Here is a 17,831-nt window from a genome sequence, read left to right as displayed (position 1 = left end):
AGGAGTTGGCTCCCATGGCTGGGCTCATTTTGGCCAGCTGATGCAAGCTTAATAAAATCTAAACAAAACACAAACATGCTTCTTAAGTAAACAGCGGACCAATGACACATGGCTTGCCTCCCTTGAATAAAAACAAAATCTTCGATCTGTTCTACCCCATGCCACTCTTCTTTCCATCCCCTCTTGGGGATAGGAAGGTGCTAGCAGGTTTGTGGGAGTGGGGGAAAGAGGAGCCATAGCAGGTACTTGTGGGTTTGCTAGGGTTGATTTTGGTTTCTCTCAATTTCTCATTATTTCCAGTCTCCAGTTCTCCACATTTCAACATTTGCCTTGCAATTATTTTTTTTTGGTAAAAGTGAAAAGTCCCTATTAAAAAGTTAGCAGCATTTTAGTTCCCCTCCCAACCACCGCGACCACTTCTCCCTCCCACAAGGGAGTGCTGTCCTTGACCCTCTCAAAAAGGTTGCCCATCCCTGTTTCAAAGGGCTAGGTAAAATTCATGGTCTGCCTATAGCTCTTAACCGTGACAGCTGAAAACCGAACCTCCATGCACAAAGGAAGTCTACCTCTGTATCCCCGCTCCAAGCAGGAGGCAAAACAGAGCGGAGGGCTTCCACCTTCACACCCTTCCTTGTAGGCTTCTCGGAAGTACCTGGTTGGCAGATACAAGGTGCTGAGATCTCATCCTGATTCGACAGGGGTCGTTTTATGTGCTGATACAAGCCCTCCGGTGGGCTTCCCTGGCAGCAGCAGGCGGTGAGCTGTCATTAAGGGGGGAGGGGGGGCAGTCATCCAATGCATAATGCCCAAGGGCATTGTGGGAAATTTAAAACAGCAGCTGAGCGGCCTGGCAGCCTGGGACACGGAGGGCCTGGGGCTAGGAGCAACGTTGACCCTTGAGCTATCTTCACACCAAGGGCATCCCTTTCCCTCCTCCTGTTGTGGAGAGGGCCGTGTGCCCCAGAAGCTCCTCCCCACTGCCCCGCAAGTCCATGGGTTTGGCACTTGTGTGGTTTCTCCTCCGCCCCACCCCACGGGGGGCTTCAGTCCCAGTTCGGGTGGGAGAAGGTGATGTTGTAGAGACTCGCCCACTTGGCAAAGACCCGCTTCTCAGTGATGAACCGGTGGTGGTGTCCCTTCCGACTTTGCTCGTTGTGGATGTAGGTGGCACATTCATCCGGACCCTTCGGCTCATAGTAGTGGTAGGGCAACTTGTGGGGCGGAGGCTTCCTGCTGTTGGGAAGAGAACCGGAGATGGGGGGGTGGGTTGGGGTTTGGTGAGCAGGGAGCGGTGCAGAGAAGCAGAGGCAGAGATTGGGGCAGCCCCGGGGCAACCCCCACCCCTTCGAAACTGACAAGGAGCATGCAGAGTGCAGGAACTTACATGCAGTAGTTGGGAGGGACCATCCCATAGACGTGGATCTTGTCACACAGCTCAACGCCAATCACCATGGTGAACCAGCCGGTGCTCAGCCATGACCGTGACGTCACTCTGCAAAAGCGGGGAGACACAAAAGGAGGGGGGTTTTCAAAGGAAAGGAAATCCAAACACAACCTTTGAGTGATTGATATAGATTAGATGCCGACCTGCAACAAAATGTTGCAGTGTGGAATTCTCCACGTTGAGGATTCCAATCACTCTATTCCATTTCACATCAATTTTTCATTCTGCACACCCCATACTCCACAGTCAGCCAGCATTCTTTTATCACTCAGCACACACTCAACCCTAATTTGGCTGGGTTTTTTTGTTTTTTGTGGGAGGTGCCGCTGCGCCGCCAGAGCACGATTTCTGTTCTTATCCTGAGCAAAGTTCTTAACCTGAAGCACTATTTCTGGGTTAGCGGAGTGTGTAACCTGAAGCGTATGTAACCTGAAGTGTATGTAACCTGAGGTACCACTGTACTTGCACTTTGACATGCTTTTGAACTGCTAGGTTGGCAGGAGCAGGGACCGAGCAACGGGAGCTCACCCCGTCACGGGGATTCAAACCACCAACCTTCTGATTGGCAAGTCCTAGGCTCTGTGGTTTAACCCACAGCGCCACCTGCGTCCCACCGCCATACTTTAATTCATATCCCAATTAATCAATATCCTAGCATTTCTTCATTTCTAGGATTTAGCCCCCCCCCACCTATTAACACCATTTTTCTTCTACTTCTGTAAATCTTGGGATTCCCCAGAGAACCTGCAGACACCTCCCTCTTGTAAGTTAAAAGGAAAAGATACAATCAACCTATCTTTCCTCCCTCCCCATAGCAGGGCTTGCCTGGAATAGGAGCTGCAGAAACTATGCTGGAGGGACAATTGCAGATGAATTTACCTGTCCTTCCCTGTCTCCTTTTTGAACAAGTCATCAAACTGTTTCATGCGCCTGGGGGAAGCTACGAAGGCCGTCATGTTGGGGAATGACATGCTGACGCGCTGGATGACCTTCAGCAAGCTCTTCTGCATCCTGACCGGTGGCCCCCAAAAGATTAAGATGGTGTCCGGAGTCTTGTTGACAAACTCCTGTGGTCTCTTCAGGACCCGGAAGATACTTGAATGGGCCACCACCCTGAAGGTCGTCTTATTACCAACATCGGCTTCGTAGGCCGTCGTGGGAGCATCGTTCATGCGAATTGTGCACTCCGACTGGTCGATTGATGCCCCCAGCTTGCTCCCCAGCAGGTGACTGGAACTGGTGATGATCACACATTGGCTGCAGTGATGATCCAAAGTCTGGGGGTGGAGGAATAAGAGTATTATTATTATTAAATTTTATTTATACCCCGCCCTCCCCAGCCAAGACCAAGCTCAGGGCGGCTAACCCCGGTATAAAAACAATGGATTGAAATACAACTTAAAAGCAAGATTAAAATACAACATTAAAATGCTGCCTCATTACAGTAGGAACTCAAATAAAAAACTTTTTTGGGGATGAAAACGTCAAATCTTCACCAAGGCCAACCATCCAGACTGGTCCTATGTGGGCCAGAAAAAAGCCAAGGAAGTCCCCAAATAGGAGTTCCATCACAGAAGGAGAAAGGAAAAAGGAAGAGGGGATCAAGTTGATTCCAAGCCAAAGGCCAGGCAGAACAACTCTGTCTTAAAGGCCCTATGGGAAGAAATCAGATCCTGCAGAGCCCTGGTCTCATGAGGCAGAGCGTTCCACCAGGCCGGAGCCAGTGTTGAAAAGGCCCTGGCTCTGGTTGAGGCTAATCTGACTTCCTTAGGGCCCGGGACCTCTAGGGTATTGCTGTTTATGGATCTTAAGGTCCTCCGTGGGGCATATCAGGAGAGGCAGTCCCGTAAGTACAAGGGTCCTAGGCCGTGAAGGGCTTTAAAGGTCAAAACCAGCAACTTAAATCTGACTCTGTACTCCACCGGGAGCCAGTGCAGCTGGAAAAGCACTGGGTGAATATGCTCCCATGGCAGAGACCCCGTGAGGAGCCTCGCTGCTGCATTCTGCACCCGCTGGAGTTTCTGGCACAGCTTCAAGGGCAGCCCCGTGTAGAGCGAATTACAGTAGTCAAGCCTGGAGGTGCCCGTCGCATGGATCACTGTGGCCAGGTCGGGGCGGGAAGGTTATGGAGAAAGTGGATAGAGAAAGGTTTTCCTCCCTCTCTCATAACACCAGAACTCAAGGACCTCCAATGAAGTTGAATGTTGGAAGATTCAGGACAGATAAAAGGAAGTCTTTCTTCACGCAGCGCATAGTTAAACTATGGAACTCCCTCCCACCAGAAGCACTGATGGCCAACAAATTAGATGGCTATCAAAGAGGATTAAATAAATCCATTGAGGAGAAGGCTTTCAATGGTGACAGGTCATGATGGCGATGCTCTACTTCCACAGTTCAAGGCAGCAGTGCTTTTGAATCCCAGTGGCTGCAAACCACATGAAGGGAGAGAGAGGTCACCTGTGCTCGGATCCTGCTTGCTGCTTTCCCACAGGCATCTATCTATTCAGCTACTGTGAGAACAGGATGCTACACTTACGCTATTACGTCTATGTACGGAAGTGAGAGCTGGACCATAAAGAAGGCTGATTGCCGAAGAATGGATGCTTTTGAACTATGGTCCTGGAGCAGACTCTTGAGAGTCCCATGGACTGCAAGAAGATCAAACCTATCCATTCTTAAGGAAATCAGCCCTGAGTGCTCACTGGAAGGACAGATCCTGAAGCTGAGGCTCCAATAATTTGGCCACCTCATGAGAAGAGAAGACTCCCTGGAAAAGACCCTGATGTTGGGAAAGATGGAGGGCACAGGGAGAAGGGGATGACGGAGGACGAGATGGTGGGACAGTGTTCTCGAAGCTGCAAACATGAGTTTGACCAAACTGCGGGAGGCAGTGGGGGACAGGAGTGCCTGGCGTGCTCTGGTCCAGGGGTCACGAAGTGTCGGACACGACTAAATGACTAAACAACAACCATAACAGCAACCAACTCTGTTGCTTGATTTGTATGTCAGGTGGTACAGTCCTTCGTGCATTGTATAGATGCCATCTGGCACCAAAGATTGTGGGTGCACAATGAAGGGCTTCAACTTTACCCATCGACTTTGTGGGGGGCTCACAAATATATTGTTGGGGATGCCAAAGCACCCACGGCCCCCTGAAGTTGGCTCCAGTAATGCATTGTGTGGCACTTCGCACTGCTAGCAAAGGGGGGTCATGTTTTCAGTGCTCCTCTATGTTTAAAACAACAACAAATTCATTGAACACAGAAAACTAGCATGTCAGGGAAAAGGACCTTTCTCCTTGATACGCTAGGGTTTTCTTATGTGCAGGCCGGCTGTTTTGTATTTTTAGACAGAGTGTTCAAAAACATGCAGTTCTATCATCCAAAGCAAAACTGTTCAGAATTCAGCAGTCATCTATGGACCATGAGACCATGATGCAATCAAGTGTGGAATACTGTATACAAGTTCTGATAAAAAAAAGGTAAAGGACCGCCATGACTAAACCGCACAAGGGAAAATTCTGATATCCTGACCTCAAAAAGGATATTGCAGAACCGTAAGAGAACTATTATGAAAAAAGGGATCGTTGGGGGCAGGATGTGTGTGTTAGCCTTGGGAAATGGTGAGCAAAATGGGTTCTCATATTAGAAATATATGCAATTATGCATGGCATGGAACACACTGATAGAATCTTTTCTTCCTCTCTCTATCGGCAACCTCCAGGATCAAACAAGTTCTGAGAACCGTATACACATAACAACTGAGGATCATACTCCATTGTAGGAAATGGCCCTAGTCCATGAAAGCTTATGCAATAATACAATTTGTCAAGTATCCCAAGGTGCCACAAGCCTTCTTCTTTTTTCAGTTCTACGGTGGCAGGTTTTGAACCATTCTGCATAGCATTCGTGTTCTCCACAGTTTTTTTGACTTTTTGTGTTGTCATTTTTTATTTTCTTACATTTCTTCATTTAATGTCTTCATTTAAAAACATTGCTTCATTTAAAAACATCTTCTCAAAGACTGCTAACAACATCTAAAGCCAATAAAATAATACAATGTTGGTTTTATCAAAGATGAAAATGGCAGATAAAACGTCTAAAACAGCTAACCTCTAAAACTCTATTTAAAAGAAAAAATCATCGAGAACAAATCAGCAGAAGCTGAGAATCAATTTCCCATACAGCTGCTTCAGAATCACTCCTCTGCCATTCTGCGGCTGCTTGTTACCAACAGCTGCCAAGATAATTCTTAAAGGCAAGATTTCTGAAATATACTCAGAGTCGAGAGTGGATTTCATGCTCTTTATTCAGCTCATAGTGGTGAGGAGGAATGAAAGTTTCCCCAAAGTATCTGCTTTATATACATTATTTACACAATGGGCTGCACGTGATTGGCTAATTCCGGAATTCGCCTGTAGTAGGCCAATCAGGTTGCAGATTCACTTCCATCTGGAGCTGGATTGGGTGGCTCCTATAGACCAATCATACTGCTGCATTGTTCTAGGACCAATCTGACTGCTGCATTTTGGATCCTATTCAACTCAGTACATAACAATTTTCTTACCCATCATTCCACCCTTCTGGTTTATAGGACCAGGGTACAGTGGCTGGCGACGTGCCAGAAATTATTTCTCAAGATCCCTCCCCGTCCACTCCCCTTTCCAGGACCACCAATGATTAATCTACTGCCACAAAGCCCACTGGGAGACCTTGGGCCAGTAACTCAGCCTAACTGACCTCACACGGTTGCTTTGGGGATAAAAAGGGGCTGGGGGAGTGTCTATAGCATGCCTTGAGGTGTTTTGGAGAATGTAATTTTTTGTGATGTAAACAGAGGTAGGGAACCTTTTTCAGTCTGAGGGCTACACTCCCTTCTGCCCTTCTGGGCAGCCACTCAACGGACACATGTCAGTGGTGGGCAGGACCAGAGGCAAAAGTGGGAGGGGCGATGAATGTAAATTTTATCTTAGTTGCTTACACAGTCCTTTTTCTCCCAAGAGTTCAAGGATACTTTCTAGTTAGGCAGGAAACGCCTGAGTGTGCAGCAGAGCCAGTGAGGGCGTAAGATCTGGGAAGATCTGAGATTCCCTCTCTATGACCTGCAAAACAATGGCAGCTGATTGTTCACGCGCTTCCCATACCTTGTTTCCAGAGACTGGCAGGTACCCGTTCTTCACCCCCCATTTTTTGAGGCTGGAAGGCAACGGGGGCTTCACTTTCACCGCAGTGTAGTGGAAGACTTCGCTCCTGCCATTGTAGATGATCAGCAGCATGACCAGGCCAAACAGAACCACAAAGACAACTGCGCGCTGGCCCTGCAGACACAAAGAGCGGACGAGGGGGCAAATGGTCAGAAGAGCCAGGTTGCTCTCCAGGGCATCTGTTCACACGGGGCACCTTTCTAGCTTGGCAGTAGCCTGCGTAAAAAAGGATTTGGGGACAGTAGTTGTTTGCAAGCAGAGCAGGAGCCAAGAGTCTGACGTGGCAGCAAAATTTACAGGTTCCAAGTCATGGGAAGCGGGAGATCTGCTTGATCCTGGGTGCAGAGGGTCCAGGATACATCCACTCAGGGGCGGCCTGTCCCACTTCACCACCTGAGGTAAAACAAGAAAGTGCTTCTTCCCCACAAGGCTGCCCCCTGAAGCCTTGTGGATTGGGGTTGAGCAGCAGCGGCGGCGGCAGCAAGGGTAGCTGGTTCAATCTACCTCATGGGTGGGCCATGCCTGAATTCACTGTTAATGCACAATTATTGCGTCTGTGAAGAGCCCTGCTGGATCAGGCCAAAGGGCCCATCTACTCCACCATCCTGCTCTTACAGTGGCCAGTCAGCAGCCCTACAGGACCTGAGCATAAGTGCATCCTCCCATCTGTGATCCCCATCAATTAGTATTCAGTGGAGGGAGAATGTAGCCATCACAGCTAGTGACCAGTGATAGCCTTATCCTCCATAAAATGATCACAGAATTCACCCACCCACCCACCCACCCACCCACCCCCAAAAGACAAGCTGCACACCAGTCTGGAGGGGGCCAGACATTTCCCCCTTCCCTCTCCCATCCTACTAGAGCAACTTTCATCAACCGGTTTTGGACCACAGCTCTCAGCAAGCACAAATTTATGCAAAGCTTGCTTTTGGAAAACAAACAAACTTAAGTGCTTCGTGATTGCCTTTTGTGAGTAAATTATTTAGTGTTGTGATCCTGGGGAAATCTGAATAAGGAACTAATGGAACTGCTGGGCAGGGAGAGAGGGGGGGTGAACAGTGGGTGTGGGGGTGAACAGCCGCAAGAGAATAAACAGATTGAACTGTGCAGCAAACCCAGAGAACCAGAAGTGCTTTATGTGGCTCTTAACATTTAACGTTCATTTACCCTTGCAATGAGAAGCAGCAGCTTTTGCATAGCTGTCTATGCAGCATGCCCATAGGAAGGCACTATGAATTCCTGGCTTGGTGCAGGAAGCATGCCACTCCCAAAGCAATTCCCAAAGTTTGTGCAGAAGCTAAATGTGCCCATCCAGGCCTCTCTATATGGTCCTTGAACCTCTCCCTAGGCCACACACTTTCCCAAGCCATGGCCATCACTGGCCCTGCTACATAGCCCAGGTGCTTTTGCCTGTATGGAATGTGTTCCCTTAACACTAATAAAGCTTTTGCTTATCTGGAGGGAGGGAGACGAGGGGCATGTGAATGTGTATATCATGGGTAGGCAAACCGGATCTGGCCCAATCGCCTTCTAAATCCAGCCCACGGACGGTCCGGGAATCAAGTGTGTTTTTACATGAGTAGAATGTGTGCTTTTATTTAAAATACATCTCTGGGTTATTTGTGGGGCATAGGAATTCATTAATTCCCCCCCCTCCAAAATATAGTCCGGGCCCCCCCACAAGGTATGAGGGGCAGTGGACCAGCCCGCTGCTGAAAACGTTTGCTGACCCCTGGTGTATATGAAAGCCTACAAGAGAAAGGTGTTCTTTATGTTCTTTCCTTTCCTCATTTTTGCCTCTGGTACAGTCCTGGAAACCAAGCCTCATGAACGGTTGAGGGAGCTGGGTATGTTTAACTTGGAAAAGAGGAGACTGAGAGGAAATGATGATGCCCATCTTCCCATATCTCAAGGGCTGTTGCATGGAGGATGGAGCAAGCTTGTTTTCTCCTGCTCTGGAGGGTAGGACTCAAACCAGTGGATTCCAGTTACAAGGAGATTCCAACTGAACATCAGGAAGAACTTTCTGGTGATAAGAGCTGTTTGACAGTGGAACAAACTCCCACAAGAGGTGGTGGACTCTCCTTCCTTGGAGGTTTTGAAGCAGAGGTTTGATGGCCACCTGTCATGTATGATCTGCGTGAGATTCCATCATTGCAGGGGGTTGGACTAATTGGACCAGCTCTACAGTTCTATGATTCTAATTGGCACTTGGAAACTCTTTTTGCAGAAGGGAATGAGGCCGTACAGGCTGAAAAAGATTCCCTGCAGCTGCTGCAGTACAGCAATGCAACATTCATATTCATAGATCAATAGTACAGTGGTGCCCCGCAAGACGAAATTAATTCGTTCCGCAATTTTTGTCGTCTACCGAATTTTTCGTCTTGCGAAGCACGAAATCCCATAGGAATGCATTGAAAATCAATTAATGTGTTCCTATGGTCAAAAAAAGTCCAAACAAAGCCAAATTTGGTACAACAACAGTTTATTAACTGCTCTTTAAAGTCACACATACTGTAAAGAGCAGTTCAAAAATTTAAGGGAAAATAAATTAACTTTATAAACAAAACATGTCTTTGTTTTTAGTCAAAGAAAAAAAGTCGCGAGACGTTTTCGTCTTGCGAAGCAAGCCCATAGGGGAAATTCGTCTTGCGAGGCAAATCGTGAACGGAAAAAACTTTCGTCTAGCGAGTTTTTTGTATTGCGAGGCATTCGTCTTGTGGGACACCACTGTATGAGGAAGAAACAGATTTCTCCCGAGACTGCAGGAGGCAGGAGTGGGGTAGGGGGCTCACCTTGTCGTTTTTCATGTCGCCGTCCTGGCCTTAGGTTGGAGCCTCGATCAGCGTAACTTGGGTGCCTGCAATAAAGTCAAAAGGACAGGGTGACATTTGTGGTTTCTGGATGAAAAAGAAGGGGCTTTTACTAGCATACAAGGTGTTCCACCACCCAGGGGTAGGGGTCACTTCAATGCGAAGGAGAGTGGGACATGGTCTATTTTGCGCCTGGGCTAAGCACTGGAAAATTGCAATGTACTAATAAGGAAGCTGGGATGCGGGTGGCGCTGTGGTCTAAACCTGCCTATAACATTAGCCAGGATTCCGCGCAGGTGGGGTTGGTGGAGGGTCTTTCCCCCAGGTACATCAAATTGTGGGACCTCATCCTCAGGAGCCAAATGTGGCCTTCCATGGGTCTCCACCTGGCCCTTGGAACTCTCCCAAGCCCATACTCCTCCTCAGTTGGGTCTCTTGTGCCCATACTTCATCTCTCACCAGCCCTGTTTTGCACTGTGCCTGGGTGTTTTTGGCAGGCTGAAATGTAGAAGTTTAAAGAATATTTGAAAAATAAATAAATTAATATTTAAATCTTAGAATAGCTTCGGAAGTGGATACAGGCTGTAGGGTTAGAAGTAGAAGATAGTGTATTTTAAAATAGTATTATTTGTAAGTGATAAAATGTGAAGATTATTATGGTAAAAGTAAGTGTGATAGAGGGACGTGGGTGGCGCTGTGGGTTAAACCACAGAGCCTAGGACTTGCCGATCAGAAGGTCAGCGGTTCGAATCCCTGCCACGGGGTGAGCGCCCGTTGCTTGGTCCCTGCTCCTGCCAACCTAGCAGTTCGAAAGCATGTCAAAGTGGAAGTAGATAAATAGGTACCACTCTGGCGGGAAGGTAAACGGCGTTTCTGTGCGCTGCTCTGGTTCTCCAGAAGCGGATTAGTCATGTTGGGCACATGACCCGGAAGCTGTACGCCGGCTCCCTTGGCCAATAAAGCGAGATGAGCGCCAGAACCTCAGAGTCGTCCACGACTGGACCTAATGGTCAGGGGTCCCTTTACCTTTTAAGTGTGATAAAAAAGGGTTAAAAATTATGATATATAAAACTGCTAAAGATGAGGTAAAATGAAAATCATATGGGGGGACTTCGAACAATGTTTAGAAAAAATAAGGATAAGACAAGAATTTGTTTGTATTGTTTCTATTTCTGTTTGTATTGTTTATTTGTGTTATAAAATGAACAAAAAAATGGGGGGGGGAATGAAATGTGTCTCTTGCAAACCTGGAGGAGGGCCGAGAGAGGTATGCAAGTGTGTGCAGAAGCTAACTAGCTGCACCAAGGTAGATCGGTTGTGTTTCAATTCATTTTAATTATTATTATTATTATTTTGGAAAGTACTTAAGATCACCCCACCCCCCTAGATAAACTTTCTCTCTTTCTTGCTTCCCAAGAACAATGTGGCAGCTGGCATCTCTTCTTAAGTGTCACGTGTCCTGGATATTTAAATGCTTTTTTTAAAGCCCTAGTTTTCTCTTGCACTGCACTCAGAGTGATCAGGGAAATGCTCTAATAAATTGACAAGGGAGGGAGGAGCGGGGAGGGGGAGGGGAGGGGGGAGAGGCAGGAAACCAGTTGGGTCTATAAACAACACGCAGGAAAAGCAGCAGTGAATGGAAAATCTAGGCCTGACCTTAACGCACTGGACTGGGTTAGGATTGCTACGCATGATTAACTTGGGTAAACTGATTTCCTCGTGGGTTAGATGTCAGAGAATCAGGCACGTCCGGAATGGAACATAGGAAACTGCCTTTATACTGAATATTATGAATTTTCAACTAAGGGAAGGGCCACAGCTCAGTGATAAGAGCACCTGTTTGGCATGCAGAAGGTTAGGGCTGGGAGAAAAATCCTGCCTGAAACTCTGGAAGGTCACTGCCAGGTCACGTTGCTGAGCAGGGATGACTGACAAATGCTAGTCTAGGTTCAAGCAAAAACTTATCACAGCCGTGGTTTTAAGGTTTTTGGGCATGGTACCAAACCCTCTTCATTTCACTACCATGTAGATCACAACAGATCACTTGGACTATTTCTATTTATTTGTTAATTCTAAGTACTTTTACCTTTTTAGTCCTAAAGGTAAAGGGACCCCTGACTGTTAGGTCCAGTCGTGGCCGACTCTGGGGTTGCGGCGCTCATCTCGCTTTACTGGCCGAGGGAGCTGGCGTACAGCTTCCAGGTCATGTGACCAGCATGACTAAGCCGCTTCTGGCGAACCAGAGCAGCACACGGAAACGCCGTTTACCTTCCCGCCCAAGCGGTACCTATTTATCTACTTGCACTTTGACGTGCTTTCGAACTGCTAGGTTGGCAGGAGCAGGGGCAGAGCAACGGGAGCTCACCCTGTTGCGGGGATTCGAACTGCCAACCTTCTAATCAGCAAGTCCTAGGCTCTGTGGTTTAACCCACAGCGCCACCCGCATCCCTAAGGGGCCCCAAAACAGATAACTTTTTTTTTTTTAAGGCTGTAACATTAAAGAGAGATGGCTAAAACTCTCCCTATAGAAGAACATACAGCCTTATCCCCTAATACCTTGGCACTGCTGCTCACTCCGCCCAAGCACCAGCTATCTCCCTCTGCCTAATGGTAGGGCCGTCCTTTGGGGAAGGATTATGGCTCAGAGAATTTGCCTTACATGCAAAAGGTCCCAAGCACAGTCTCTAGTGTTTCCAGGTAGGGCTGTGGGAAAACCCTTCCTGAAACCCCTGTTTCGCCGTTTTTGAAACATATATGAACCAAAACACAGCCATCCTTCAAAATTCAACATACAAACCCTCCCACTAAAATGCATTATATTAGAGGAAATTTGCTTTGCAAAAATTTGCATGTTCTATAAAACTGCATGCATGCGTGCATGCATACATACATGCATGCATGCATGTGTGTATTAGGAGGAATTCTCCTTTGCATCAAGAAAAATCTGCAAATGTGGATAACTGATGTTAAGACCAGAAAAATGAGAATCTGAAGAATTTGAGTTTTGCCCACCCCAGTCTGTAGAAGGATTTTTTTTCTCCTTTAGGAGCATGCCATTTTAAGCACAATAAAAGGCTTGTTTTCAGTGTTCTTTAGCAATCTGGTTAGAAGAATTTTAACAATGTGTGGGTGTTAAAATGAAATCCCAGCATCCTGTGCTTGGGATGGAACATTCTGGGCTGCACAGCAGTGCTTTAACGCCAACATTTTACATAGAGACTGTCATCCATTGCTCTCTTAAGTGGGAATAAACCCCAGTGATCTCGGTTGGGCTCTGTAAAACATGCATGTAATTGATTCTTAGAGCAGAGCTTCCAGGTGGAGCAGAGCTCCCTTCTCTCAAATGTCCTACTGGGGAGTTTCTCCACCTACCCATCCCGCTGCCAACATCCAGAAAGAGGCTTGAATGAGCAAGGATGATTAGGTTTATGCCTGGGCTGCTTTGAAAATAAAATAAAACCTTAAGTATCCATACTTGCCCTTTGTGAGTTAATTATTTAGTGTATGGATCCTAGGGAAATCTGACTCAGGAACCCATGGAATGGGGGGGGGGAGTAGGAGTAGGAGAAGTACGTTATTAAGTTGGGTGGGAGTGCAACTGAAAAGCCACAAGAGCCCAGGATGTGTGTCAAACCAGAGAACGCTTTGAACATGTGCTTAAGCATCCCGCAATGAGCAGCGGCAACTTTTGCCTAGCTAGGTAGCACTCCCATGGGGGGGCACAGCAGCCAAAACAGTATCCATGAAGAGGGCGGTGGGGGGCGGTGGCGGGTGTCAGCAGACTTGCATATACTGCTTAATAATTTGGAAAATCAATAAAAATAATATATACACTGCTTAATCATTAGAATTTCTAAGCTGTGTACATAAAAATAAACAATACAGAGAATAATACAAAGGGGAGGGCTTATTGGTTTGCCTTGTTTTTATTATGTATTTTGTGTTTTTATTATGTATTTTCATGTTGTGAACAAATTAAATAAATGAATTTTTAAACCCTAGAAAATAAAACAGTTAAAAGCTCATTATAAAACTGAACATAAACACGAAACTATCTTAAAATGTTTGATGGAATAAGAAAGCCATGCACCAGAAGGTCAGTAAAAGTGGGTGGGTTGGTGGGTGCCTGTGTAATCTCAATTGGGAGGGAGTTTCACAGGTTTGCTTTCACAGCACTGAATGCATGTGTTTCAGTGCTTACGAGCTGTGCATCTGAACCAGAGAGTCTTCCAAAAGTCTCAGTGATCAGGCAGGGATATAAGAGGTAGCCCTGAGACTTACTAAAGTAAAGTAAAGTAAAATGGAGGGAGGCTTTAGGCCAAGGGAGCCGGCATTTGTCCACAGACAGCTTTCTGGGTCATGTTGCCAGCATGACTAATCTGCTTCTGGCACTACAAACCCCGTGATGGAAACTAGAGCACACGGAAACAGCATTTACCTTCCCGCCGCAGTGGTGCCTATTCATCTACTTGTACTGGCGTGCTTCCAAACTGCTAGGTTGGCAGGAGCTGGGACAGGAGCTCACCCCGTCCCAGGTATTTAAACAGCAAACCTTCTGATTGGCAAGCCCAAAAGGCTGTGGTTTAAACTACAGCACTCAGTGGTTTAGACCACAGTGGGGAGGGGGATTACATTTTGTGGTTGGCCTCAGGTGCCAGAATGTCTTGGACAGGCCCTGATCATAGGCAACCAAACAGATTATTGATTACCGGAAGAGGCCAGAGACCATCTTGGCTGGGAGCCCCGAAAAACCTGCTCCCCATCCCCCACTTGCTGGCCTTTCCCACCTGTGAGGGTGGGACCCTGACTGACTCCAGCTGCAAAAGCTGAGGCTGATAAACAGACATTTAGAATGGAGAGTATTGTTTGGGGGGGGGTTATTGCTGCTGTTGATATTAATTTTTTCTATCTCTGTTTTAAGATCTAATTATTTATGTGGAAATCAATCAGTTTGGTTGTGTATTTTTGATGTGTTTTATTTCTTGTTTGTGACTACTTTTGGTTTTGTTTGGAATTCTGTAATTTGTTATGTCATAAGCTTCCTTGAGCATGGTTTGAACTCTGAAAAGGTGGTATGCATATAAATTGATGTCTGTAGTATGTATGTGCAAGGCCAATGACAGCCAGAGCCAACTCATTCTTTATCTCCATGTTCCTTCTCCCTGCTGAGTTCTAGAAGGGGCAGCACTGAGACTAAGGAGGAGGAAGATGGCAGGCAGGGCGACCCCCTGGACTGGATTTAGGTAAGAAGGCAGGGGGGCAGGGTCTGGCTGGTGGCAGGCTGAGGTTGGTGGGGGTGTAGATTTACTCTACATCTTTGCCCCACTCCCAGTATTGATTATGCCATTGTCTATTTTAGCAGACATTAAATATATTGCGTGCCGCCTTCAGAACTTCAGCTGGGTACAAATGTTTTAAAACAAGCAGATACAGTGGTCCCTCGCAAGACGAAAAGAATCCGTTCTGTGATTCTCTTCGTCTAGCGGTGTTTTCGTCTTGCGAAGCAAGCCCATTGACGGATTAGCGGATTAGCGCTATTAGCGCTGTTAGCGGCTGTTAGCAGCTTATCATCTTATCGGATCAGCTGATAAGCGGCTTAGCGGCTTGGGGAAAGGGGGGGGAGGAAAAAAACCCCGCAGGAACTCGCAAGACTTTTTCGTCTTGCGAAGCAAGCCCATAGGAAATTCGTTTTGCGAAGCACCTCAAAAATGGAAAACTCTTTCGTCTAGCGGGTTTTCCGTCTTGCGAGGCATTCGTCTTGCGGGGCACCACTGTAAATAAGTGCTGTTTTGGCATTTGGGCCTGTGCCTGATTTAAGCTCTAACAGACCATATTAAAAATCCAGGTCAGTGTCTCCCTCCTTACCAAGGCAAGATGTCTCACATGAACAAAGTAGGGAGCATGGTTGGGGGGGTCTTCTCCTTCGTGGGGAGCCATGAGGTGCTGCCAGCCCCAGTTGCCAGACCATTCTTCCATGATGCAGCCCGTGCACTTGATCCTTTTATTCCAGCATCACAACAAGACGACAGGCACACAGGCCAGCAGCCCTGCTCTCAGAGGCCTGCAAAAGCAAAGGGTGTTTAAAAATAAAATAAAATAAAGCAGATGGGCTGGCTTTTCAAACATGTTTGCTGGTGAGGAATCAAATCGAAAGCAGCCTCAGACCCGCATGGGCCAATCTGCTGGTTGGAGTCAACGGCTTTCTCTCTAGCTAAACTTGAACAAAGCACATGATGCCAGGTGGCGGAAGGCCAAATTTGGAATCATTCCCTGCCCCAAGGCAACAGTTTTTTTCCAAACAGCTGTTTTCATTAGGGCAGGCACCACCAACCTTGGTTGGCAAAGGTTGCATTAGGGATAAAATAAAATAAAGCTGAGTTATGTCAGATCCCACGGCACAAACGCACAAAATGCAAAAGTGGCTCAAAGTGAGGATCCATTGCTGGCTCAGCACATCTTGACCAACCACATTGGAGGGCCGTCTTCACACCATGCATTTAATGCGCAGTTTCCCCCCACTCCCCATTAATCCTTGGGACTGTGGTTTGCTGCTGTGAGAGCTACAATTCCCAGCACCCTTAACAAACCACAGTTTTCATAATTATTTGGGGAGTGGGGGAATGTGCTTTACATGTATGGCGTATATGTAGTTAATGCAACATCTGCCAACCAGAGAGAGATTTTGGATTGTGCAATACAATCACAATCTGACATCTTGTTCCCTGTATATTTTATAACCTGCACTGCCTTGCAAAATTTTGTGTGAAAGTGCAGTGCACAATGATGCAAATAAGTAAAAAATATATTCTTAGGAGTGGCCGGGGGGGGGGGTGTGCAAGGAAGTTAATCAAAGAAAGCTGAGCAGTTATGCTTCACTGACCCAAGTAAATCCTTCCATCCCATACTGGAGAGTGTACAGACAAGAAACTTTACAAGTAAGACATCCCCCCCACCCGCTAAAAAGACACTCCACTCTGCCTTCTGTGCTCCTTTACTTGTATGTCAGGAAGGGCCGTAGCTTAGCGGAAGAGCGTCTGCCTGGCATGTAGATGGTCCCATATTCAATCTCAAGGGTCTCCAGGCAGGGCTCAGTGAGACCCCCGTCCAAATTCCTGGAGAGCCACTACTAGCTGTACTGTAAACAATGCTGAGTGCACTGACTCAGTTTTTGCAGCTTCCTCTTTTCATTTACCCCCTTCCTTCTGCATTGCTATACTCCATATATATATATATATATATATATATATATATATATATATATATATATGGAGTCTTCTTAGCTAGAAATATCACCACTCTGTTATATGAATGCACTTCTCTCATACAGACACACACACACATATATGAGAGAAGTGCAATTCATATTATATATATGTATATGTGTGTGTGTGTGTGTGTGTGTGTGTATACACATGCACACAGTATATGTATATGTGTGTGTGTGTGTATATGAATGATACACACAACCACCCTGCCCCCCAAAACCCACCATCCTTCTCTTTAAACCTACCCTCCTACCCTTATCCTTTGGAGATTTGTCAAATAAATCGTTAGCATGCACATGCATAAAAAGCTTAGCCAAGTGTAACGGACACCTGGGTCCATTTGGAGGAGCCCCAAGACCTTTACCCAAACAAATATTTAACAATGCGTTTCCATGGGAGGCCTGTTTGTTGTCAAACTCAGCAGCCTGCTGTCAGGCAACCAAACCTACGAAGCAGATCTAGGGGCAACCAGAGAGAAACCAGCGTTATATCTTAAGGTTTCTAGACATTGGCAGTTTCTCCACCTCCCCGGCCCCCTCCCCCCGCCTCTACCCCACAAAACAAAACAAAAACCCCCAAAAGCCATGCATGCCACCTTCTTGATGTTCCGGTGCGCCCTCGATCCAATTCTAGATTTCACCAGGAAAGGATCTCTCCTCTGGGCTGGTACCAGCTTCACTTGCACACATCCCACCACCAGAAGCTACTGCTAAACCTCTGGGATCCAGACGAAAAGATGACTCTCTTGGATTTTGCAAGCCTCTGGGTCCTAGCACGTCTCGCTTTCTCCCGTCTGCATTCATGCTCCGAGCAGCAAATCAGGGGCACCCTCCCCCCCCCTCCTCTCCTCTCCTGATCCGATTTCAGCTCGCTCTCTGGCTCTGCCTCTCGCTGTGCGCGCGCGCAGTTAGTGAGGTGTTTGGGAAGAGAGATCTGACACCAAGAAGGGGCCCGAGGAGCAAATCCAAGCTATCTATTTTTATTTTTGGGGGGTGAGATTTACACTATTGCCTTGCGATCAAATAGTTCCCCAAAGTGATCATATAAGTAACAGGTTGCAATGATACAAAAAAGGTAAAACTCTCTGTATCTCTCTTTCCACC

General features: G+C 46.9%; 1 protein-coding gene across 5 annotated transcripts; it reads right to left on the bottom strand.

Annotated features, from left to right (window-relative positions):
- Positions 1 to 205: 205 nt before the first annotated feature.
- ST6GALNAC6 (ST6 N-acetylgalactosaminide alpha-2,6-sialyltransferase 6) lies at positions 206 to 17,574 on the bottom strand. 5 transcript variants are annotated; one of them, XM_082209011.1, is made up of 7 exons: positions 17,324 to 17,574; positions 15,329 to 15,524; positions 9,446 to 9,510; positions 6,588 to 6,761; positions 2,324 to 2,721; positions 1,385 to 1,492; positions 206 to 1,230 (listed from the first exon to the last, which is right to left on the bottom strand). In XM_082209011.1, exons 3-7 carry the CDS (start codon positions 9,458 to 9,460, stop codon positions 1,044 to 1,046), a joined length of 882 nt encoding a protein of 293 aa, XP_082065137.1. In that variant the 5' UTR covers positions 9,461 to 9,510; positions 15,329 to 15,524; positions 17,324 to 17,574; the 3' UTR covers positions 206 to 1,043. The 5 variants fall into 5 exon arrangements, with proteins under 5 accessions (XP_082065137.1, XP_082065138.1, XP_082065135.1 ...); XM_082209012.1 differs by having other exon boundaries at positions 206 to 1,233; positions 6,588 to 6,863; positions 17,324 to 17,572; XM_082209009.1 differs by having other exon boundaries at positions 206 to 1,233; positions 17,324 to 17,572.
- Between the last annotated feature and the right edge of the window lie 257 nt (positions 17,575 to 17,831).

This window comes from Podarcis vaucheri (assembly GCF_965113315.1).
Source record: "Podarcis vaucheri genome assembly, chromosome: Z".
Lineage (NCBI taxonomy): Eukaryota > Metazoa > Chordata > Lepidosauria > Squamata > Lacertidae > Podarcis > Podarcis vaucheri.
The sequence above is the reverse complement of the archived record's forward strand: the minus strand, read 5'-3'. Positions and strand labels throughout refer to the sequence as shown.